General features: G+C 40.0%; 1 protein-coding gene across 2 annotated transcripts in view; it reads right to left on the reverse strand.

The window, feature by feature from the left end:
• The window catches only part of NPHP1 (nephrocystin 1), a 57,711-nt gene that overhangs the window by 6,514 nt on the left and 26,806 nt on the right, over window positions 1–24,391 (reverse strand). For both annotated transcript variants that reach the window (XM_047745634.1, XM_047745633.1), the window contains exons 12-17: window positions 20,303–20,377; window positions 17,782–17,892; window positions 16,244–16,326; window positions 13,687–13,763; window positions 12,244–12,343; window positions 2,897–3,009 (exon numbers count right to left, since the gene is read on the reverse strand). In XM_047745634.1, coding sequence (XP_047601590.1) covers window positions 2,897–3,009; window positions 12,244–12,343; window positions 13,687–13,763; window positions 16,244–16,326; window positions 17,782–17,892; window positions 20,303–20,377 — 559 coding nt within the window. The remainder of the gene's footprint in view (window positions 1–2,896; window positions 3,010–12,243; window positions 12,344–13,686; window positions 13,764–16,243; window positions 16,327–17,781; window positions 17,893–20,302; window positions 20,378–24,391) is intronic.

The following is a 24,391-nucleotide window of genomic DNA, read 5'->3' on the forward strand; positions in this document are numbered from 1 at the left end:
TGGTTCAGTCAGTTAAGTGTCCAACTCTTGATTTCAGTTCAGATCATGATCTCAGAATCGCAAGATCGAGCCCTGCATCAGGATCCATGCTGGGTGTGGAGTCTGCGTCAGATTTTTTTCTCTCCCTCCCCCTTTGTCCCTTCCCTACCCACTTGCACTCTTTCTCTCTCTCTCTAAAAAGACAACAACAAACCACAATGAGATATCACCTCACACCTGTCGCAATGGCTAAAATAAAAAACACAAGAAACAAGAAGTACTGGCAAGGATGTGGAGAAAATAGAACCCCCATGCACTATTGGTGGGAATGCAAATTGGTGCAGATACTGTGGGAAACAATGTAGAGGATCTTCAAAAAGTTAAAAATGGAATTTTCATATGATCCAGCAATTCTGCTAGTAGGTATTTACCCAAAGAATCTGAAAACACTAATTTGAAAAGGCATACGTGCCCCCATGTTTACTGCAGCATTATTCACAATACCCAAATTATGGAAGCAGCCCAGTATCCACAGATGGATGAATGGATAAAGAAGAGATAGATACACACACAGACATACACACATGCAAACACAAATACACAGGAATATTAGTCAGCCATAAAAAAGAACGAAATCTTGCCATCTGCAACAACATGGGTGGATCTAGAAGGTATAATGCTAAGCAAAGTAAGTCATATAATTTCACTCACGTGTTGAAGTTAAGAAACAAAACAAATGAACAAAGAAAAAAAGAGACAAACTAAGAAACAAACTAAGAAAAAAAGAGACAAACTAAGAAACTATAGAGAACAGATGGTTACCAGATGGGAGATGGATGGGGGGGATGGGTGAAATAGATGAAGGGATTGAAGAGTACACTTACGCACTGAGTAAGGTATAAAATTGTTGAATCGCTATACGGTATACCTGAAACTAATATAACGCTGTATATTAACTATATAGGAATTTTAAAAAAAAAGAGAGATGGAACCAGTTAGGTTCCCCTAACTGGCACCAGTTAGGCACCCCTGCTCTCAGAAGGCTGAGCAGGAACCAGAAAGTGCTGGGGGACAGGAGATGAGGGACAGGCTACTCAGGCCTGATTCACGTTCACCAGAGCTCAGGGAAGGAACCCAAAACTGGTGTTTGGGGTCAATGGATGGTCGTGGATGAAAATGAAAGGAATCAGGAGTTGAGGATTCTAGCCATAGGCCTAAACACCATGTAGGAGAACAGTGATATTCCACAAGAAATAATGGCACATGAAAGCCCGTGCAAAGAAGCACAGTGGGAAGGACACTCCTGAAATGGCATGGGCAATACAGTCTATGGTCTTGTGTCCCCAGTAGAGAAAAATCCTTCCTCTAGGTCTTACCTTCCTCCAGGTTTATTCTGATGGTCAGATTCAAATGATGACAATGGTTCTGAGTAACCTCCTCCCAACAGAAAAGCTAATAAGCCTTATCCTAAGAAGCCATATCATTCATGAAGTTTTTCTAGAGTCATTGATATAAATTCAAAGGCAAGAGATGATGAAAAAGCTTAAAGTGTCTTTCCCTTGGAGTTATAATTATTCCTTGAGAAATGGTGGTACTTCCCTGATGTAGAGTTCCATTTCTATCTCCCTATTGGGTGCTAAGTTCCTGGGAAAGGACTCCTGTCTAACCATGAACTCTACTTGTCCACAAGTGCTAGGGTTCTTGGTTTTGCTCACTCTGCTCTAGCCACGCTGGCTTGTTTTCAACTGTGATGCCTCCAGTTTACTTGGGTTGTCTTGCCTCGGGTGTTCAAGATACACTGGCCCCTCTGCCCAGACACGTTCTTCCCACAGACCTCTAACTCCTCTCTCAGGCCTTATCTTAATTATTAATTGTCTAGAGACTTCCCTGAGGTCTTCCTAGAGTATGCTCCTGTTGGCTTTCTTCCTTTAGAACACTTATTTTTAGAAGGTTGGAAAGGATTATTCATACAATTTTGTGTTTGAAGTCTGTCATTACACCAGAGTAGGGATGCCCATGCCTGTCACATCCATCACTGGGCCTAGTACAATGCCTGGCATATAGGAGTCATGTGATACACATCTGCTTACTGATTCACTGAATTCAAAGACTATTCATTAAAATTAAACTTTTTATTTTAGAGGTAATTTTTGAAAAAGATTTTAGTTATTTATTCCAAGGGAGGGGGAGGTAGGAGCAGAGGGAGAGGGACAAGCAGACTCTGTGCTGAGCATGGAGCCCAACACGGGGCTCAGTCCCAGGACTGTGAGATCATGACCTGAGCCAAAACCAAGAGTTGGATGCTAACCAACTGAGTCACCCAGGCACCCCTAGAGGTAATTACTATAACACACATATATCTTTTTTCAAGTTCAATCATGTATGACAACTCATTTATTTTTAAAATTATTTTTTAACAGTTTACTGGAAAAAGTTTCAAGCTCACAAAGAAGTTGCAAGAATAAAAATAGAACACCTGAATATCTCTTGCCTTTATTCAATTTTTCTTAATCTATTAATATTTAAACTTCATGCATAAGAACCAGTTATTTTGGATGATTTTGGTCTCTTATCAAAAAGATGATGTACATGTCAAACATGTGGTAAAAACAGGTTATTCAAGCCATTGAGGAGAAAGAGAATTATTTCTGAGTTTTAAGATCTCAAATTTCCAGAATCTATAATGTGAAAATATGTATATTGTAAAGAACTGAATATAGACTGAGCTCACACCGGATATACACAGGAGTGCAATGGAGTACGATGTGCATCTGAGGTATTTCATTAACACTGATGCTAGCCTAAATATTTTATTCCACATGTCACCTTCAGAAGCAGAAGATAAAGGATGGCATAGGTTACACGTACTCAAAGCACGATGCATTATTGTACATAAGGAAATTGCAAAGACCCTTACCAGCACTTTGCATGGTCATCCTGTCTTTTAGGAGTACATCTCCAAGAATTTGGCGATAAAATATCAACAAATGAATGGAACACATACTTCCAATTAATGTTTCTGGCAGTAAACTGTTAAAGAAAAAGAACATGTATTCATTAAACAACCCCCTATAATCCAACTTATAGTGTTTCTGGAAATATATACTTAAACTACTTTAATGAACAATTCCAAGTTTTGCTTCATTACTGAAAAAAATGCTTAACAATTTTAAAGAAAATTTCCAGTATGAGTTGCCTACAGAAAACTAGTATTTCTTTTTATTTTTAAACTAGTATTTCTATGTGTACACCTTCAAGTCTGAACTCTGTTTTGCCATTCTGGTGTTTCCATTTTAGCATATACACCCATGTTAAATGTTAAAAAGAAAAGCCATCAATTACGTGTTTGGAGAAGAAAGGGACTAGTCAGCTGCAAGTTTTGACAAAGCTATGTGCCCACCCCTCCCAACATGATGAATGAACAGGAAACAGGAATTCAGACTATTCATGGTGCTGGGTGGAATTTGGGAGGGTGAGGCAGACCTGGACTGAATTCTGACTTTGCTTCTTCATAGCTCTTGTGGCTTTGGGTTAATTAATTATTGTTCTTGTGTTTTGGTTTCCTCATTTGTAGAAGGCAGACAGTAATACCTGCTGTAATGTCTGCTCCATAGTAAGGGCTCAAAAACCAAAGAAAATTTCAATATTGATGGTAAGTTGGTATCAGTTTAAAATAGATTGTTGTAACTTTAAGATGTTATATGTATTCCCCATGATAACCACGAAGAAAAAAAATCTATAGAATATACACAAAAGAAATGAAAAAGGAATTAAAATGTTTCACTACGAAAAATTTATCAAACACAAAGGAAGGCATTAAGGGAAGAACTGAGGCACAGCCCGCCAGAAGTCCCCCAGAAGATGTACAAAAAACAAATAACAAAATAACAATACCAAGTCGTTCCCTATCAGTGATTACTTTAAACATAAATGAATTAAACTCCCTAATCGAAAGACACAGATCGGCAGAATGAACAGAAAAACAGGATCTAACTATATTTTATCTACAAGAAGCTCACTTTAGATCTATGGACACTCATAGGTTGAAAATGAAAGGACAGACAAAGACACTCCATGCAAATAAGAGAGCAGGGGTGGCTACAATAATATCAGACAAAACAGACTTAAAGTTAAAAAAACTGTTAAAAGAGATGAAGGATATTATATGATGATAAAAGGGTCGGTGCACCAAAAAGATATAAAAATTATAACATATGCAGCAAATATTAGAGATCCTAAATATATGAAGCAGACATCAACAATCATAGTAGGAGACTCTATCACACCACTTAAAATAAAGAACCACCAAACAAAAGACCAATAAGGAAATAGAAGACAACACTGCAGACCAACGGTAACTAAGACATACACAGAACACTTTGCTCAGTAATAGCACAATACACATTTTTCTCAAGTGTACATGGAACATTCTCCAGGACAGGCTACATGATACCAGTCTTAATGTTAGGCTGTTAGGCTACATATTTTAGCTTACATATGTTAGGCTACAACACCAGTCTTAATAATTTAAAAGACTGAACTCATACAAAAGTATCTTTTCTGATCCCAATGGAATGAAATTAGAAATCAATAGCTGAAGGAAAACTAGAAAATTCACAAATATGTGGAGATTAAACATCATACTCTCAAGCAATCAATGGCACAAAGAGGAACTCACAAGGAAAATTAAAAAAAATCTTGAGACAAGTAAAATGAAAACATAACATACCAAAACTTATGGGATGAAGTGAAAGCAGTGCTAAGAGGAAAGTTTATAGCTATAAATGCTTACAATCTTCTTTATTAAGAAAGATCTCAAATCAACCACCTAACTTTAAACCTTAAGGAAGTAGGACAGAAAAAAACAAATGAAGCCTAAATGTAGCAAAAGGAAAGAAACAATAAAGATTAGAGCAGAGATGAACAAAACAAAAGAAAACAACAGAGAATATCAGTGAAAACAAGAGTGGGCTCTTTGCAAAGATCAACAAAATTGACACCTTTAGCTAGAGGACTAAGAAAAAAAGAGAGAAGATCCAAGTTATAAAATCAGAAATGAAGAGATGTTACTACTGATGTTCCAAAAATAAAAAAGGATTGTAAGATAGTACTAAGAACAATTGTATATCCACCAAGTTGGATAATCTAGATGAAATGGACAAATTCCTAGAAACACAAAACCTACCAAGGCTGAATGAGGAATAAATAGAAAATCTGAATAAGTTTATAACTAGAGTAAGGAGATTGAATCAATAATCAAAGACCTCCCAGTGAAAAAAACCCCATGACCAGATGGCTTCACTGGTTTATACACACCATGAACAAGTGGAATCTATTCCAGGAATGCAAGGACAGTTCAATATTAAAAAATCAAATCAGTGTGATACGCGACATTAACAGAATGAAGGAAAAAACTCATACGATCTTCTCAACTGATACTGAAAAAGAATTTTACAAAATTCAATACCTTTTCATAATAAAAACACTCAACAATCTTAGGAATAGAAGAAAACTACCTCTACATAATTAAGGCCATATATGAAAATCCCACAGCTAACATCATATTCAACGGTGAAAAGCCATTAGCTTTTTCTTTAAGATCAGAAATAACACAAGGATGCCTGCTTTCACTACTTTTATTCAACATAGTACTAGAAGTCCTAGCCAGAGCCCCAGGCAAACAAAAGGAACAAAAGGCATCTAAATTAGAAAAGAAGAAGTAAACTTATCTCTGTTCACAGACAACATGGTCTTATATATGGAAAACTCTAAAGATTCCACAAAAAACCTGTTCAAATAAACAAATTCAGCAAAGCTGAAGGATATAGAATTAGCATACAAAAATTAGTCATGTTTCTATACACTAATAAAGAACAACGTGAAAAGAAAATTACAACCAGTTCCATACACAACAGCATCAAAAAGAAGAAAATATTTTTATAAAATAGAACCAAAATTTCAATATTATTTCAGAAATAATAATCTGGAAACATGACAAGTGAGTGAAAATCCTGACACACGACACGTGCTAAATGCCTCCTGCGAATTCACTGAGCACAAGATCTAAAGTTAGAAGATACTCAAGAAAATGTCTTGAATCATTCTAAATATACATTTTCTAAGTATTATTTTTGGAAATACATGAACTCTGTCATTAAGCATGAAGAATGACCACACAGGAAATCTTGAAAACCTTGCAAACCATGTGCTTAATCAAGGAGGAATTATCTTCAGACTAAGAAATCCAACAAAAGTTAAAAAAGAGACTTTTAACTTTTGTAAATTAATCCTTTATTTTTTTTAAGATTTTATTTGTTTATTTGACAGAGAGAGATCATTAATAGACAGAGAGGCAGGCAGAGAGAGAGGGGGAAGCAGGCTCCCTGCCGAGCAGAGAGCCCGATGCGGGGCTCGATCCCAGGACCCTGAGATCATGACCTGAGCTGAAGGCAGAGGCTTAACCCACTGAGCCACCCAGGCGCCCCAATCCTTTATTTTAATTCCAGAATAAGTATTTTATTTTATTATTTTTTTTTAAAGACTTTTTTTTTTTTTTACAGAGAGAGAGAGAGAGAACACAAGCAGGCAGAGTGGCAGGCAGAGGGAGAGAGAGAAGCAGGCTCTCTGCTGAGCAAGGAGCCAGATGTGGGACTTGATCCCAGGACTCTGGGATCATGACCTGAGCCGAAGGCAGCCATTTAACCGACTGAGCCACCCAGGTGTCCCCAGAATAAGTATTTTAAAAGGGAGCATTGGTTGCAGAGGTTAACGGTCAGGCTTCCTGCCCTGAAAGAGGTTGGAAGAGAACAGAATGAACGTAAACCCCGTGGTGATGCAAGAGCAATGGATTCCCCAGGCGTAGTTTCACAGAGTTTTGTAAGTATCCTTGACCACTTCTTAATCCCTACACTTCTAGAAACATCTAAAAAATGCCAGACAGCTTCTCTGCCGTTCATATAGGGCACGTGGCACACAAAGTTAGAAATCATTGTTTTCCACTGCTGCTATGCTGCTATGATGCTGGTCTTGTGTCTGACCTGGATTTCAAAGACTGGCTGTGGAGAATCAGTTAAGCTCCCCTGAGGCCACCACTCCCCTGCTGAGGGCTCAGCTGTGATTCCTAAGGTTTGTTCCACATCCTGCCCTCTGGTCTATGGCCATTTTGGGCAGTGTTTCAGCTGCATGCCCAAACCATGGCTCATGCTGAAGAATAGCCCGTGATTTTGCTAGAGGAAGGGGTGTAACCTTCCTTCCATTTTCCCCTCTCCTCTCACAGACCCGCCTGCTTGGTCTGGCTGCCATCGTTACCAGCCTGCGGTAGAGGCCTTCGTTCCTCCCACAGCCCGGGGCGCTCCCTTCCTTCAACATGAGGCAGGACTGCTGCACTTTATTAGTTTTTTTTAGGGAAATCCTCTGAATTTCCCAAATCTAAGATGACCAGAAAGTTCTGGGCTCCTGAGGTTGGCTCAGTTGAAGAAGTAAAAATGTGCTTCTTACTGATCTCACAGATACACCAGCAAACTCTGACGGTGGAAGTGCAGTGAATGTAATCATGGGCCCCAGGCTAGTAACAGGATTACCTCATTTATTTTTAGAAACAATACAATGGAAGTGAAAGAGGAAAAAAATAGGAGACATCATAAAAGGCAAAGACAAACAGGTTTATGGCAAATTTATACATATGCACACAGCCTACTTCTACAGACTGGTATTTTTTGGGATTCTGAACTCATGCACTGGGAATCTGGGTCGAAATTCAGCGCTTTCCCTCACCTGGGGCTTAAAAGCATGCCTTTGGCCAAATTACATCAGGGTAAAAAACCCCCATTGAAAAATGCCTCCAAAATCAGAATGGCAAGTCTTGGGGAAACTGAAGGATCTCTTTGCTCCCTCTTTGATCTCATGCTGAGAGGGTCACCATGATTACAACTCTCTCCACGAAAGCAGTCCCACTGGCAGGATTCTGGTGCTATTTCTTTGGAAAGGAGACAAGTCTACATGGGTTAATTTGCATTTTTGAGTGTCTCTGGATATCCAATGGTATGCACAGGCAAGACTGCTGGCTGGTGAGAGGTTAGTATAAGCCAGCTAGCAAGGGCATGGGGAAAAATGGGCAAGAGGGCAAACTCTCACTGGGCTTCCCACCCTTGGGTCTGCGCGCATTGTTGTATGCCGCTTGGCATAATGTTAAAAGCCTCTGTTCTTTCTCCTTGAAGCAGAGGAGTCTGGCCAAACAAAGATGAAGTTCTTGAGCAAAGGAAGATGGGGAGAGAGGTGGGATGTATTTTTGAAGGAGAGGAGGAGGGCTGCTGGTACCATTATGTGCCTTCCTCTCCCAGCCACTTGAAGGTGGCAGTCAGGGGTGGGGAGGGGGCTGAGATGGATCACCTTCAGGGTGTGCAGCTCAGGGCAGAGATGCCCCAAAACACCCATGCTGGTGTCCAGTCTCTCACTCTGGACCCACAGCACAGCCCTCACACCACAGCACCTGGGCTCTGCAGGGAGGCAGGGGCCTCTGGATTCTCTGTGCCCATGGCCTGGTCTCTGTGAGAGCCAGCCTCAGCCTAGGCTGCACCAGAGAGTATCCCCAAGCCAGGCATACACATTTCTGGATCACGCGAAGTAGAGTGGCAATGCTCAGGTCCCCCTCTGGGCTGTAGGAGGAGAAAAGAGCACACACCAAGACAAGGTACAGGGATGTTAGGGACAGCAGGAGGCAGAGCAGAGGTCCTAAGAAGTATACTTTTACCTAGCAGGAAGATTTCCACTTTGAAATTCTTCAGCAAACATTTTTTGGGTACCTAGTGTATACTGTGATCAAACAAGCACCTTGGTTCCTGGGGTCTGGAGGGCAAGGACTCGGGACCCCTCTCTGAGAACCAGCATACAGGGGCGCCTGGGTGGCTCAGTGGTTTAAAACCTCTGCCTTCGGCTCAGGTCATGATCCCAGGGTCCTGGGATCGAGCCCCGCATCGGGCTCTCTGCTCAGCAGGAAGCCTGCTTCCCCCTCTCTCTCTGCCTGCCTCTCTGCTTACTTGTGATCTCTGTCTGTCAAATTAAAAAAAAAAAAAAAAGAACCAGCATACAGAACATTCACTGCTTTGGAAGCAAAGGCCTGCCTACCTGACCTGTGTATAGCCCAGACAAATCTGATCTCTCGATTGTAAAAGTGTCTTGGAACCAGTATCTGGGGGCAAAGCAACACTATTAAGATCTATGCTTGAAAGACACACTTGGGAGTACTTGGGGACTCTTGGAAGCTTACCAATGAGATGAGGAGTGGGAGGCTGCAGAAGCAGGAAGAATGAAGTCAAACAGGATTTTGGCTTTTCTTTTACAAAGACTGCTACTGTGCTTCTTTTTTTTAAATCTTGAAAAATAACAATTTTCCAAGGAAATACTGGCCAAAAAAGGGAATTTGCAAGTGCTATAAACATCCGGGGGTGAGGGGAAGGACAGTCAAGAGAATGAATAATATCCATGAACACATTATTAATGGTTATTGAAAGATTTAATTGTCAATACTAGAATTATAAAACACATTTCAGGAGGCTATGTCAAGTTTTCGTCTATTACTCTGTTTCTTAGTGATCAGCAAGCAAGAAGCAGGTCATGGTGGGACAGGTCAACTTCATCAGCTTCTGTTCCCAGGCCCTGCTCTTCCCTTCCAACCCTCTTGTCCACCATATGCCCTCTATACTTAGGTTCCTTTTCTCCATGGCTTCCCATCTTCACATGTGCACATCTCTCCCATCCTTCAAAGCCTGTTTCAAATCCCTCCTGATCTTACCAGCTATATAGTCCATCTCCATTTAAACCAATTTTATGACATACTGTACCATGGACCTGGAATTATATTTGCATTAATCTATACATATGATAATAATAGTAAATAACTACAGCTAACACTTACTGTGTTTTACTCTGTGCCATATCCTATAAAAACAATCTAGGTGTTTTATATACTTTCTTTTCATTGAACCTCATTATAGCTTCACGGAGTTGATATTATTATGCCCATTTAAAGATGGAGACATTGGGATCCTGAGAAAGATAGCTAAATAACTTGTTCAAGAGGCTACTGAGTTGGAAGGTGATAGATCTGGAACCTACTAGTGTAAAAGTTCTTGCAATAGGTGATTAAGAGTACATTTATCATGATGTATGGAATGTATGGAAGTGTTAAATCACTATATTGTACATCTGAGATGGATGTAGTGCTGTATGTTAATTATACCGGCATTAAAAAAAATCTAAAAAGAGCTTTATAAATCAATAAGAGAAAACTGACTAAAAAGTAAAAATTTTAAAAAGCCCCCTAAAGAAAATGCAAATTAAAACCACTATGAGATACCATTGCTCACTTACTAAAATTGCCATAATAGAAAAAAAATAGATAATACCAAGAATATGATTAATACATTACTGTGCGGAGTGTAAAATGCTATAGCCACTTTGGGAAACAGTTTGGCAGTTTTTTATAAAATTAGAAGGACACGAGATGACCCAGCAATCCTGCTCCTAGGTATTTACATCTCTGAGAAATAAAGTCAGATGGCCACACACAAGAAACTCATATGTAAATATTTAGAGTGGCTTTATACATAAATGCCCAAACTCAGAAACAACCCAGATGTCTATCACTTGGCGAATGCACACATGCATCATGGTCTATCCATCAAATGGAACACTATTTAGAACAAAGAAGAACAACTTCTGCTACATGCAATGGCACGGATGACCCTCCAGTGCAGCAGGTATGCTGGGTGAAGGCAGGCAGACTCAGTAGGCTACATACTGAAGGACTCCATTTGTATGACATTCTGGAAAAGGCAAAACTGCTTGGAATACAAATGGCCAATAGACACATGAAAAAATGTTCAGCATCACTTGGCATCAGGGAAATATAAATCAAAACCACAATGATATACCACCTCACACAGGTCAGAATGTCTAAAGTTACCAAGTCAGGAAACGGCAGATGTTGGTAAGGATGTGGAGAAAGGGGAATCCTTTTGCATTGTTGGTGACAATGAAAACTGTCCAGCTATGGGAAACAGTATGGAGGGTCCTCAAAAGTTAAAAACAGAGCTCTCCTATGACCCAGGAATTACACTACTGGGTATTTATCGCTGATTGAAAGGGGCACCTGCACCCTGATGTTTATAGCAGCAATGTCCACAATAGCCAAACTATGGAAAGAGCCCAGATGTTCATTGACAGATGAATGGATAAAGAAGATGTGGTATGTCTGGGTGTGGTACATAAACAATGAATCTCAGAACACTGAAAAAAAATTAAATTACAACAAAAGAAAGAAAAAAATGATGTGGTATGTATGTATATACAATGGAATATTGCTCTGCCATCAGAAAATGAAATCTTACCATTTGCAACAACATGAAAAGAAGTAGGGGGTGTTATGCTAAGCAAAATAAGTCAATCAGAGAAAGGCAATTATCGTACAATTTCACTCATATGTGGAATTTAGGAAACAAAACAGAGGATTATAGGGGAAGGGAGGGGGAAAAAAATAAGACAAAATCAGAGAGGGAGACAACCACGAGAGACTCTTAACTACAGGAAACAAACCGAGGGTTGCTGGAAGGAAGGTGGGAAGGGGGATCAGGGATAACTGGGGGACAGGCATTAAAGAGGGCACATGATGTGATGAGCCCTGTGACGAGCATAGTTCTATGCAGCTGATAAATCACTAAACTCTACCTCTGAAACTAAAAAGTGAAAACTGAAAAACAAAACCCAAATGGCTGGGGAAGAAGAGAGATGAGTGGCTGCCTGAGGCTGCAGCTGGGGAGCTGACCACAAAGGAGATAGCTGTTTAGAGTGAAGGGAATGTTCTCCATCTTGGTTGTGGTGGTAGTTACACGACTGTACACATTGATCAAGACTCAGAGAACTGTAAACCTAAAAAAGTAAGTTTTATTGCATGTAATATATACCTCAACTAACCTGATATTTTAAAAAAAATTCCCTGACGATAGGATCATGGTTGTCAAGCTCAAATTAGCCAAGTTTCTCTACTATTTCTGACCAAATGTATCACTTGCGCTAACAGTAAACAAAAGAGTAAGCTGATTTGAATTTTCCTACCATTCCATTTCTCTTCTGATCCTTGGCAGATCAATTAAAGAGGAAAAAACTAACCAAAAAAAGATGACCATGCAGGAGGAGAAGCCAAAAGCAGAGATGGTCTATAAATGCTGAAGGACCTCAAGTTCACTGGCCAGGTGAGTGGGTACCTACCTCAGCAAGTCTCTTGATCTTCTGTTCAAAGATCTCAGTTTTACTAGGAGTTGAGGCTGCCTTCTCATTGTCATCATCTGATGGAAAACACTCCCATGTCCTTCCAAAAAAAAAAAATAATAAAATAAATGTGAAAACTTGAAGTGCTCGAGATGGTGAGTATAATAAAACAACATACTTTTTACAATAAAACAAAGATTTGGGGTAAAAAAATCATAATTGTATGAAAAGGAGGAGTCCCTCACATACCTTGATAACAAGATAAGGCATGGCATTAAAGCCTCCCGGCCTCCCTAAGGGTATCTGACTGGCCCCTGGAACTACCACAACACCAGATGCATTGGCAGCACTGTGGCCAGATTTTATAAAGGGAAAAAGGAAGTTTAAAAAGCATGCCCGTGGGACGCCTGGGTGGCTCAGTTGGTTAAGCAGCTGCCTTCGGCTCAGGTCATGATCCCAGCATCCTGGGATCGAGTCCCACATCGGGCTCCTTGCTTGGCAGGGAGCCTGCGTCTCCCTCTGCCTCTGCCTGCCATTCTGTCTGCCTGTGCTCGCTCTCTCTCCCTCTCTCTCTCTCTGATAAATAAATAAAAAGGAAAAAAAAAAAATACAAGCATGTCCGCAGGGGCGGTTGGGTAGCTCAGTCATTAAGCATCTGCCTTCCGTTCAGGTCATGATCCCAGGATCCTGGGATTGAGCCCTGCATTGGGCTCCCTGCTCAGCAGGAAGCCTGCTTCTCCCTCTCCTGCTCCCCCTGCTTGTATTCCCTTTCTCGCTGTCTCTGTCAAATAAATAAATAAAATCCTAATTTTTTTTTTTTTTTTAAAACCATGTCCAACTCAGGGTAGATCCAACTGCTTCCCAGGTCCCAAACCCTTTCCTGTTCAAGAAGGTGGGCCTGGCATCGCCAGGGCGGCAACAATGCTATGTGATCTAAGTCATGAAACAAGGAGAGTCCAAAATCTGTCAAGAGCTGAGCTCTGCAAGGCAAGGATCGTATCTGTCTTACTCTCCATTTTCCCATTATCTAGCACAGTGCCTGGCCAATGAATGTATTAAAAGATGCTCAATATTTGTGGAAGGTAACTCGGCATGTATACCACAATTTGAAATGTCTACATCTTTTAACCCAGCAATAGGCAACCTCGGAATTAGTCTATGTCATTAATTCTGTGCCGGTTGCAAGTATCAGCCCAGTGTTCAAGGAGAAGCATTAATCAATTTGGGTCCTCAAGCTTACCAATCTCCTACATTAGAGTCTTGTATATGCTACCAAGAAAAGAAGCACTTAGATCAAAATAATTAGGATTTTACTGTCAAATGACTTATTTTTAAAAAATGTGAATTCAATGAAGAATGTTATACTTATTAGAATATACTTTGCTGATGCATAGTCTGTGTACTTTTCAGGAAAGGAGAGAAAGCAATGCCTAATAGTTGTACCTCTTCTGGATATGGAAGGGTCCACTTCAACACCTTTTTCATAAGGGGTGCCACCATTCAAGAAGAGTTCATATGTTCTATGAAAGAATAGCAAAAAGCACATGTTTTTATTTTGAAACAATGAAATCAGTAGTGAAATATTTTTTTAGCACAGATAACATGCCCAGACATTTATTTGTCTCATTGGTAAATGAGAATGAAAGTTCTTGATTCCTCTAAATAAAGTTTTTTTCTTTTAACTGTAGAAAATACATTTTCCCCATTAAAATGAGAAAAAAAAATTGATGCCATTAAAGTGCTTTGATTTTAATGACTTACGTTAATGAATGTATTAATGATGTATTTTAAATATATTTTTCAAATGTTTAAATGGCATAGAAATGATAAGTAAAAAAAAACAAAACAGGGGCGTCTGGGTGGCTCAGTCAGTTCAGCATCTGCCTTTGGCTCAGGTCATGATCTCAGGGTCCTGGGATCCGCCTAGTGGAGTCAGGCTCCCTGCTGAGTGGTGAGTCTGCTTTTCCCTTTTCCCTTGCTGCTTCCTCTGCTCTTGCTCTCTCTCAAATAAATAAATAAAACCTTAAAAAAAAAAACCCCAAACCAAAAAAACCCCTAAAACATCCGTCCCCTCATCCCCTCTAGTGTGGTAAGGCCCTTGCCCTACCTTTTTCTATGCAAATGTAAACAAATATATATAAACAGTAGATCTCAAAACGGACACATTTTCTTTCAAAGTTGCCTATTACGTAAGTATAGAAAGTAGAAAATAAAAGCCCCCTTCAATCCCACTGTGTTACCTCCCTAGTTCTGTTCCTCAGAGGTAACCTCTGGGAACACTTTACACAGGCCTGCCCACATATGCACACGAATACAGTTTTTCATGAACAAAAGTGGAGCCACAGTACACATACTATTCTGTAACTTGCTTTTTCCATATAATAATATACACTGGAAATGTTTCTGTATCAATACATGGGCTTCTACCTCACTTAGAAAAATAGTTGTGACTTCCCTTTTGGAAAGATGGAGTAGACATCCTTTTCCCTCCCACTAGGTACAGCTAAAAACCCTAGACATTCTTAAAAACAAAACAAAACAAGACAAATTTAAGTCACAAGCAGTCTGGACTTTTACATTCTGGGAGGGCGTGCCCCTCCCCCTCTCACAGAGATGATGTGGGAGCAGGACAAGTGGAGTCTGGACTTTCACCCCTGCCCTGTGGTAAAGAGGCCATGCCCACCCCTGGGGTGTAAGCAGAAGTTATAGAAGGCAGGGAACATTATCTCAATTAATCCTCATAATAACCTTTAGGGGTAGGAACTTTTACAATCTCCCATTCTGAAGAGAGGAAATTGGGGCTTGCAGGCAAGAAACCTGGAACCTGGCTTACAGTTACACAGACAGATCGGGGGGCGAGCCCTGAATGGTATACTTCCAAACCTTGGATCTTAATTACCATCCTGATGACTGCCCATGTGTATCTCCTCTGTGAATTTCTCATTTATATCTTATTAGATTTTTTGTGTATGCCCATTTAAAAACTTGGACTGTCTTTTTCTTACTCATTTTTGAGAACCCATTTTATATAAGGGATAAAAATCTGACCATTATGTATATAACGCAGATATTTGGTACCTGCCAGCCTTTTGGTCTTAAATTTTAAATTCATTTACAGGGGGGTACCTGGGTGGCTCAGTTTTTAAGCGTCTGCCTTCAGCTCAGGTCATGATCCCAGGGTTCTGGGATTGAGCCCCGCATCGGGCTCCCTGCTCAGCTGGAAGCCTGCTTCTCCCTCTCCCACTCCCTCTGCTTCTGTTCCCTCTCTCATTGTGTCTTTCTCTGCCAAATAAATAAATAAAAATCTTGAAAATAAAAAAGTCTGACACTCGTAAAAAAAAAATTCATTTACAAGGACTGCCATTACAATTTCAGTGTATCAACTATAGGAGAAAGGTAGAGTCACAGAGGACCTGGGGACCCTGGACTTAGCTTTCCCACTCTTTGGAGAGAATCAGGTTCTGTTTCAGCACTGTGAAATGTGCTAATACCATAGAAAATTACTGAAAAACATTTCCAGCAGAGAGTAAACAACTTTTATTATTTGTTTGATTTTTTCTTTTTTTTTTTTTTTGAAAGAGAGAGAGAGAGAGCGAAGGAGCGAGCAGGGGTGGGAGAGGAACAGAGGGAGAAGGAGAGGCAGAGAGAATCCCAAGCAGGCTCCACGCTCAGAGCAAAGCCAGATGCAGGGCTCAGTCTCACCACCCTGAGTTCATGACCTGCACCACAACCAAGTCGGATGGATGCTCAAACGATTGAACCACCCAGGGCCCCCTGCGTAAACATCTTTTAAAATACCTATTCTGTAAGTGGCATTTCTTCCTCTTTAAGATGACCCTGTTCATGCTGTTTTCATATATCACTCAAAGAACATTAAAACTTCTCCCCCAAGTTTTTGAAATGCTAACTCATTATACACTCTGCAAACTGACATATCCAGATTCTAAATAATGAATTTCTACAAAATTATTCATTTGGAAGGAATATATAGGCAACTTACTTCGCTGGAATAGGAATTCCACTGGCATCAAAAAGTTTAAGAAACACCCAGCCACAACTTAGTTCTCCTCTTTCACCGGTTGACTAGGAAATAAACAGGCATACAAAACTTAATATGTGAACCAGTCAAATTTAAAAGCACATACCAAGTCCTTTAAAGGGAACAAAATAAGCATTCACTTCTTGGACTAAAAAATTCTTCACAAGAAAATAAAGTGAAACACCGTGGGTCCCATTTTCCTTGCCGGCCAGATGACAAAGGTAGTATGTAAAGTGAAAATCCTATCTTGTCAAATTACTTTTGAAAACCCCGGGGTACCTGGGTGGCTCAGTGGGTTAAAGCCTCTGCCTTTAGCTTGGGTCATGGTCCCAGCGTCCTGGGATCGAGCCTCAAATTGGGCTCTCTGCTCTGCGGGTAGCCTGCTTCCTCCTCTCTCTCTGCCTGCCTCTCTGCTTGCTTGTGATCTCTGTCTGTCCAATAAATAAATAAAATCCAAAAAAAAAAAGAAAAAAAGAAAGAAAATCCCTTAAACCTGACAATGTGGCAACTGCTGCTATTATTTCTTGAATGATATAAACATTCTGTGGAATGATCTAAACCACATAAGTACTACATGGGACTATGCAGCTTTGTCTCAGTGAGAGATGGAATGCACAGATTAAATCATTTTTAATTTTTTAATCATCCATCAGATCTTTATCTCTACCTACTGAAGTCCACTGGGGACTTGCTTGGGGCCCTGCTCCCCTCTCCTGTCCTACCCACCCATAACACAGATGGGTGCATCTGCCTTAAAGAAATGAAAGGATGGTGTAATACTATTAATATAATAGCAGTTGGTTTACTGGGTCGCCTTGAGGCCAAGCATATATCCTAGACCTAGCAAGGTATTATTAGAATGTGGAGACATTACTATCACGTCAAGTAGGTGAAGATGATTAAGAGCACATTTATCATGCTGAGCACTGAACAACGTACAGAACTCTGAATCACTATATTGTACGCCTGAAACTAATACAACACTGTATGTTAATTATACTGGAATTAAAATAAAAGACTTAATAAAATAAAAATAACTATTACAGACCCTCCTGGTTCAATTGTTTATATGACATGAGTTAATCCAATTTTCTGGTGCTCCCTTTATAAAAATTACCACTCTGACAGGTCCCTTAATTAGAGCTGACAGCCACAAGGTTAAGTATACCCTGACCCTCTAGGACAGAGGTGAAACACCGTGGGAGTGCCACTGAACATCTCTCATCACTTTCTGCAAAGCCTCATCCTTTTCAAATCTTCATTCTTTAAAAGCACTGAAGTTCCCTCAAGCTATACATATAAACAAATATACTTTTATTATACGTGCTACTGAGAAAGCTGCACTATGTTTAAACTAGAACCACAATTCCCATTCCTCAAGAGATTAAAATTTTATTACACATAAAAGCCTCAATTATTTTACTTGTAAATATAGACTTTTTTTTTTTAACTTCCCTTTTACTGATACGTTAGAAAGGTTTATCTTTCAACTGACATACATTGCGAATATAAGAAATTCCAAGTTCAAATAATATTCCAAGATCTGGAGATGAAGAATTGGATCTGATAAAACAATCGCCATCAAGCCAGCAAGGCAAGATGCCAGTAACCTGGAACGATAAAGAAAACGACGTTACAAATAAAAATTTAAAATGGGAGGGAGGTTTCAGCTCTACTCATTTGTGCACAGTTTATACCTTTGCATCATAATAATGGTCCTTTTAAAGGAAACAGAGAGCAGATGGATGGGACCCATCCACAGCAATAATTTTACGTTAAAAAAATTTAAGTTTTGGGCACTTGGGTGGCTCAGTGGGTTAAGCCTCTGCCTTCGGCTCAGGTCATGATCTCAGGGTTATGGGATCCAGCCCCGCATCAGGCTCTCTGCTCAGCAGGGAGCCTGCTTCCCCCTATCTCACTCTCTGCCTGCCTCTCTGCCTACTTGTGATCTCTGTCTGTCAAATAAATAAATAAATAAAATCTTTTAAAAAAAAATTTAAGTTTTGTGTTGAGGGAAATACCTGTATCTTCATTCACTCTTTGGTGAGAATAGAGGCTAGTGTGAAACATGTACGGTACCTAAGTCCGCAGAGGTGTTATAAAAATAGTTTGCAGATATAATAAGATATTTATATTAATCCTTGTTTTTTGTAAACAGAACCAAAATTGAAGACTTCATACACACATTTGCTCAACTTTTCCAAGGTGTGCCTTGCAAATTTTCCTTTCCTTTCTCTTTCGCTCATTCCTTTTCCTCTCTCTGGACAACCACACCCCTCTGTCTTGCCTATAAAATCCTCCCCAGCCCTCAAAGTCTGGTTTCTCTTCTACAAAACCTTCCCTGAGCCTGAGGATTGGAATTAAGGTCACCCTCCCCTGCGCTTTCACAACCCTTGGGAGTCCCGCAACCATGACATTTTGCCCTTGTGGTGGTTATCAACACACCCCACCCCCACAGGGCTATTCTAAGGATTAAATGAGATCATACATCATGCCCAGGAGGCTCTACCACCATGCCTGGCACGTGGACACAGCTCCATAAACATAGGCTATTGTTATTATAGCCATATATGTTTCTTCTCTACCAACATGAAAGTTCCCACAGTGCCTAGGAAGAATGTCTTGCACCTAACAGATGCTTAATTTCCCTCAAAAAGGAACAATTTCTTAATATTTATCCTTCCAAACAGTTTGGTTTTTTTTTTTAAGATTTTATTTATTTATTTGACAGGCAGAGATCACAAGTAGGCAGAGAGGCAGGCAGATAGAGAGAAAGGTGGAAGCAGGCTCGCTGCTGAGCAGAGAGCCTGATGCGGGGCTCGATCCCAGGACCCTGAGATCATGACCTGAGCCGAAGGCAGAGGCTTTAACCCACTGAGCCACCCAGGTGCCCCCAAACAGTTTTTTTTTTTTTTTTAAGATTTTATTTATTTATTTGATAGACAGAGATTACAAGTAGTCAGAGAGGCAGGCAGAGAGAGAGGAGGAAGCAGGTTCTCCACTAAGCAGAGAGCCCGATGTGGGGCTCGATCCCAGGACCCTGAGACCATGACCTGAGCTGAAGGCAGAGGCTTTAACCCACTGAGCCACCCAGGCGCCCCCAAGCAGTTTGTTTTTACATCCAGAAAAAAATTAGAAAATTCAACCCTAAATGCTTCATAAACACAGAGATGCACCATCAGAACTGTGAGGCGTTATGCCGAGATACAAGCAGTAGGGTGCTTAGATCAAACTGGACTTTCAGGAGATGCGCGACAGGCAAGCGGGGGCACGTGCAGCACACACGCCAGGTGGCTGGGCCTCCTCTATGCCCTGCGCCCTCTCTTTGAACCCCTACTGCTTGAAGATCTTCAGATGCAGTAAGAGAAAGGTTCATGGAGGGTTTTTAGGGTGCAGTGCCCTAAGGGAATTAGTTATGGGAAATGAATACTAAAGTCATGAAACTTTAGAGGTAGGAAAAAAGTGAAGTAAAATAAACCAGAGACAATATTACAACAAGAACATCCAGATATCAAATCTTCATGTTCACGTACATCTATGTCATAGAGACTCTGAGGTTTGAAGTCACCTAACCTCATTCCAGTCTTTTTTTTGTTCCAGGCTTGACAGTGCCTGGATATAATGTACCAGCCCCGGGCGTCACCCTTGATTTTATCTGAAGAAAGCCCAGCTTTCATTAGCACGGTTGATTTCATTTGTGAAAAAACACTTCCTAAATTTATCTCTCTGTTTTCATTTTCATCAGGGGGCATTTCCTAGAATTGAACCCCGAAATCCACGGAATGAGATGATTCATAGGAATTATTACTCTGATGAGTCAGAAACAAAAGTAATTTTTACGAAAGTCTTCAAAGAATATTAATCTAAAGATTCAAATCTGGCCCCATATATTCTGTGCTTAACATAAATACGTTATTTCAGGGATACACATGGACAGCTTTGCTTCAGAAATTAATTGCCTATCACTTAACAGGTAAAAGATGTTCATGTTTCATTCCATTCCCTTAGAAGATTCCTTACCTGGGGAGAAAAGGTCCACGTTTTGGGCTTTTTAGGTTGCCATGTGGCTCTGACTGTGTGGATATTGCTCAGAACCTGAAATGAGATTTCCTTATTAGAGATGATGTTGTATAGAGCACTCTAAAACATCCTCACTTCTAGGGGTGTCTGGCCGGCTGGGTAGGTCAGGCATCTGACTTCTGATTTGGGGTCAGGTCATGATTGTAGGGTCCTGGAATCAAGCCCTGAGTTCCATGCTTGGGTGAGGATGGTCTGCTTGAAGATTTTTCTCCATCTCCCTCTGTCCCTCCCCCTGCTGTCTAAAATAAATAAAATTTTTAAAAAATTAAAAAAAAAAAAAACCCAAACTGGTCACCACTTCTACAACCCAAACAGTTAACACTGAACAGGCCACATACTGCGCAGAGCCGAGGGCCCCCCAGGGGTTCTTTCACTTCTTAGCTTGTGCAACTCTGTGACTGTTTTCTTTTTACATCAAGGACATACAGAACTTTAAAAATGAGTAACAAAAAGCTATTGTGGCACTAATTTATAAAATAACAAAAGAACTGATAAATTCAGACTCAGATCTTGGCACTAGTAATAAATTATAGTAAGTGGAATACTTACTATCTGGAACAGGTTTATCAGAAAAGGAATTGAAATTCCAGATACAAATGACCTTTTAAGAAATGTGACCCAGAAGAGCATTTTATGGTAGCCCATCACCCTGCAACTAAGCACAGATAATGCTGATGATAGCCCAGATATACAGCCTCAGTATTCTTCAAGATCTCCAGCCGCATACATTATATTCTTCCTGAGACTTATCTCTTGTAAAATGCTACTGTAAGAAGTCAGTCCAAATGTACAATGTGCAAAAAGCAATGAAATACAAAAGAAGCAAAAACTGAAGAGTTCAAATTCCATAAAGATATGGCTAAAATTGCCATCTTCCAAAGAAATAGAAAACATAAAATTTTTATTTTATTTAAGTTTATCCATTTATTTTAAGTAATCTCTATACCCAATATGAGGCTTGAACTCATGAAGCCAGGATCAAAAGTTGCATGTTCTTCTTCTTCTTCTTTTTTTTTTTTTTTAAGATTTTATTTATTTATTTGACAGAGAGAGATATCACAAGTAGGCAGAGAGGCAGGCAGGGAGAGAGGGGGAAGCAGGCTCCCTGCTGAGCAGAGAACCCGACCCTGAGATCATGACCCAAGCCAACGGCAGAGGTTTAACCCACTGAACCATCCAGGTGCCCCAAAAGTTGCATACTCTTCTAACTGAGCCAGCCAAGTGCCCCTACAATTTTTATTTTAGGTAACAGTATTTTAGTATAGCACTGTTAAAACTAAGCTTTAAAAATAAGTAGATAGGGGCGCCTGGGTGGTTCAGTTGGTTAAGCGACTGCCTTCAGCTCAGTTCATGATCCTGGAGTCCTGAGATTGAGTCCCACATCAGGCTCCCTGCTCGGCAGGGAGTCTGCTTCTCCTTCTGACCCTCCTCCTTCTCTCACTCTCTCTCTCATTCTCTCTCAAATAAATAAAATCTTTTAAAAAATAAGTAGACATAGTTTCTACTTATGAGTCCTATGAGTTCAGATTCAAATCACTGCCCTCTATGTCCCTGTTGGTAGGCAACTAGGATTATCTTGTGGGTAGCAGAGTTGTTTTCCAAAAAAGAAAGTCCTCATTTCTTTCATACACACACACACACACACACACACACACACACACACACACACACACACAAGTTTATATATATATAAGCTAATATATATAGAAATTTATTTAAACTCTTCCTAAAACAATATATATCCTCAGCCTGGACTCTTGGAGTACAAACGTGTTTTGATTATTACTTGGTATTCAGTATAAGACTGTATCTTATCTACTCTAAGGTTCCTCTTAGTTTTTCAGGAAGTGGTTCCCACTTCTTATAATCAAAAAGTCCTTTGCAATCATTGAAACTGAGATCTCACACTATCTCTGCTTTTCTCTTTCCAACTTGGAGAATTCTGATTTTGATTCAGGAGAAGCTTCTTCTGCTTGACAATTTTACATCTTTCTTGACTTACAGATTCTGAGAGCTAAAGAGGACTTAGTCCAAATACCTCATCATACATTTGAGAAAACTGCAGCTAGACAGGGTGAATGACTGGCTCAGAATCTTTCTGTTTTCTGCATAAAACCAGAACTCAAAGGATGAGGTAATCAAGGACTCAGAAAGTTTAGAACTTCTGCTTAGTAAACTGCATTGAGAATACATAAGGACTCCCAATCAAGATGGCACGCTGAATTTATGCTCTAACATAGCTGCTCTGCTCCAAACATAAAGGAGTGGTGGTTAAAGAGACAGAGTAGCACTCAAATGTAAGGTGAATACGTCAGTGGACCACATACAGATAGAAAACAGAAAACAGAAAAAAGAAAGTTGCAGAGGGTACAAGGAAATGATGCCATTTTATAAGGCATGAGAATGCTAAAAATTAGGCTGTATAAAATTAATAAAATAAGATTCAGGATAGGGGTTACCCATATGGAAGTTTGAGGAAAGCAAAAGGACGTGGGAGGGGTATACTGAGGGTTTCAATCATACTTACAGCATTTATTTTTAAATTAATAGACTATTTTTAAAGAGAAGTCTTAAGCTTACAGAAAAATTGAGCAGAAAGCACTTATTTCTTTGTTTTAAAAGTCAGAGTATGTATTACAAACTGCGGGACTTCAACAGAACTAGATGATAAGGCCATGGGTGTCTGTTATGTCATTCTTTGCAAACTTTCATATTGAAATAGTTCATTTTTTTAAAAAATATTTTATTTATTGATTTGACAGAGAGAGAGAGAGAGCACAAGCACGGGGAGGCAGAGGAGAGGGAGAAGCAGGCTCCTCGCTGAGCAGGGAGCCAGATGCAGAACCCAATCCCAGGCCCTTGACCCAAGCCGAAGGCAGATGCCTAACCGTCTGAGCCACCTAGGTGCCCGAAATAGTTCATATTTTAAAAAATACTGCTAATTCCAATAAAAATAAGATGGAGTATAAAACTGATATAAAAGGAAACAACTAAACAAATTGGAAAATTATAATGTCCCAAAATAAGAAAGATTCTAAATATGAGATTTAGGCTTGTGTTCTATTTCTCTTATTATTGGCAAAACAGATGGGTAATCAGTTGATGTATTATTTCTTTTTTTTAAAAAGATTTTATTTATTTATTTGAGAGAGAGAGAGAATGAGAGAGAGAGCATGAGAGGAGAGAGGTTGGCGGGAGAAGCAGACTCCCTGCTGAGCAGGGAGCCTGATGTGGGACTAGATCCTGACACTCCAGGATCATGACCTGAGCCGAAGGCAGTTGCTTAACCAACTGAGCCACCCAGGCACCCCTGATGTATTATTTCTTAATGGGTACTGAAGGGTTTTCAATTTATTTTTTCAAAAGGGTGAAATACACAATGGTGGTAAGTCTGAAATGTGTCAAACATATCAGACAAGTTAAAAGAAACATACAGTGAACTCCCTTACACTCATCACCTAGATTCTACCATTAACATTTTACTATACTCGCTTTAACACATATATCATCTATCATCTATCCATCCTTCAATTCATCTTATTTTTTATTTTATTTTTTTTAAAGAAGGCTGGAGCCCAACATGAGGCCTGAACCCAAGACCCTAAAATCAAGACCTGGGCTGAAATCAAGAGTCAAGACACGTAACCCACTGAGTCACCCAGGCTTCCCCATCTCATTTTTTGATGCACTGAAACCTGCAGACATTAGTAAACTTCTCCCTAAATTAGCATGCATAACTCGAGTTTATTATTTATTCACTTTTTGATGTAAAATTTGATATAATGAAATTTACAAGCCTTATTTTTATTCTATATGTAATGCCCAATAAGGAAACATGAAAGCAGACTGGTTAGGAATCATAGGTCCCGAAGAATGACTCAGTGAGTGCTGTCAATGGAGGCCTAGTGAGGAGCCTGAACTTCTACTAGGGCTCCGAAGTCAGGAAGCACACTGTCCTCCCAGGGGTGTGAACAGAAGCCAAGTGGGGAACCTGGACTTCTATTCTCACTTGGAGTAGTGAGGTGGCAC

Source organism: Lutra lutra, chromosome 9 (genome assembly GCF_902655055.1).
Source record: "Lutra lutra chromosome 9, mLutLut1.2, whole genome shotgun sequence".
Classification (NCBI taxonomy): domain Eukaryota; kingdom Metazoa; phylum Chordata; class Mammalia; order Carnivora; family Mustelidae; genus Lutra; species Lutra lutra.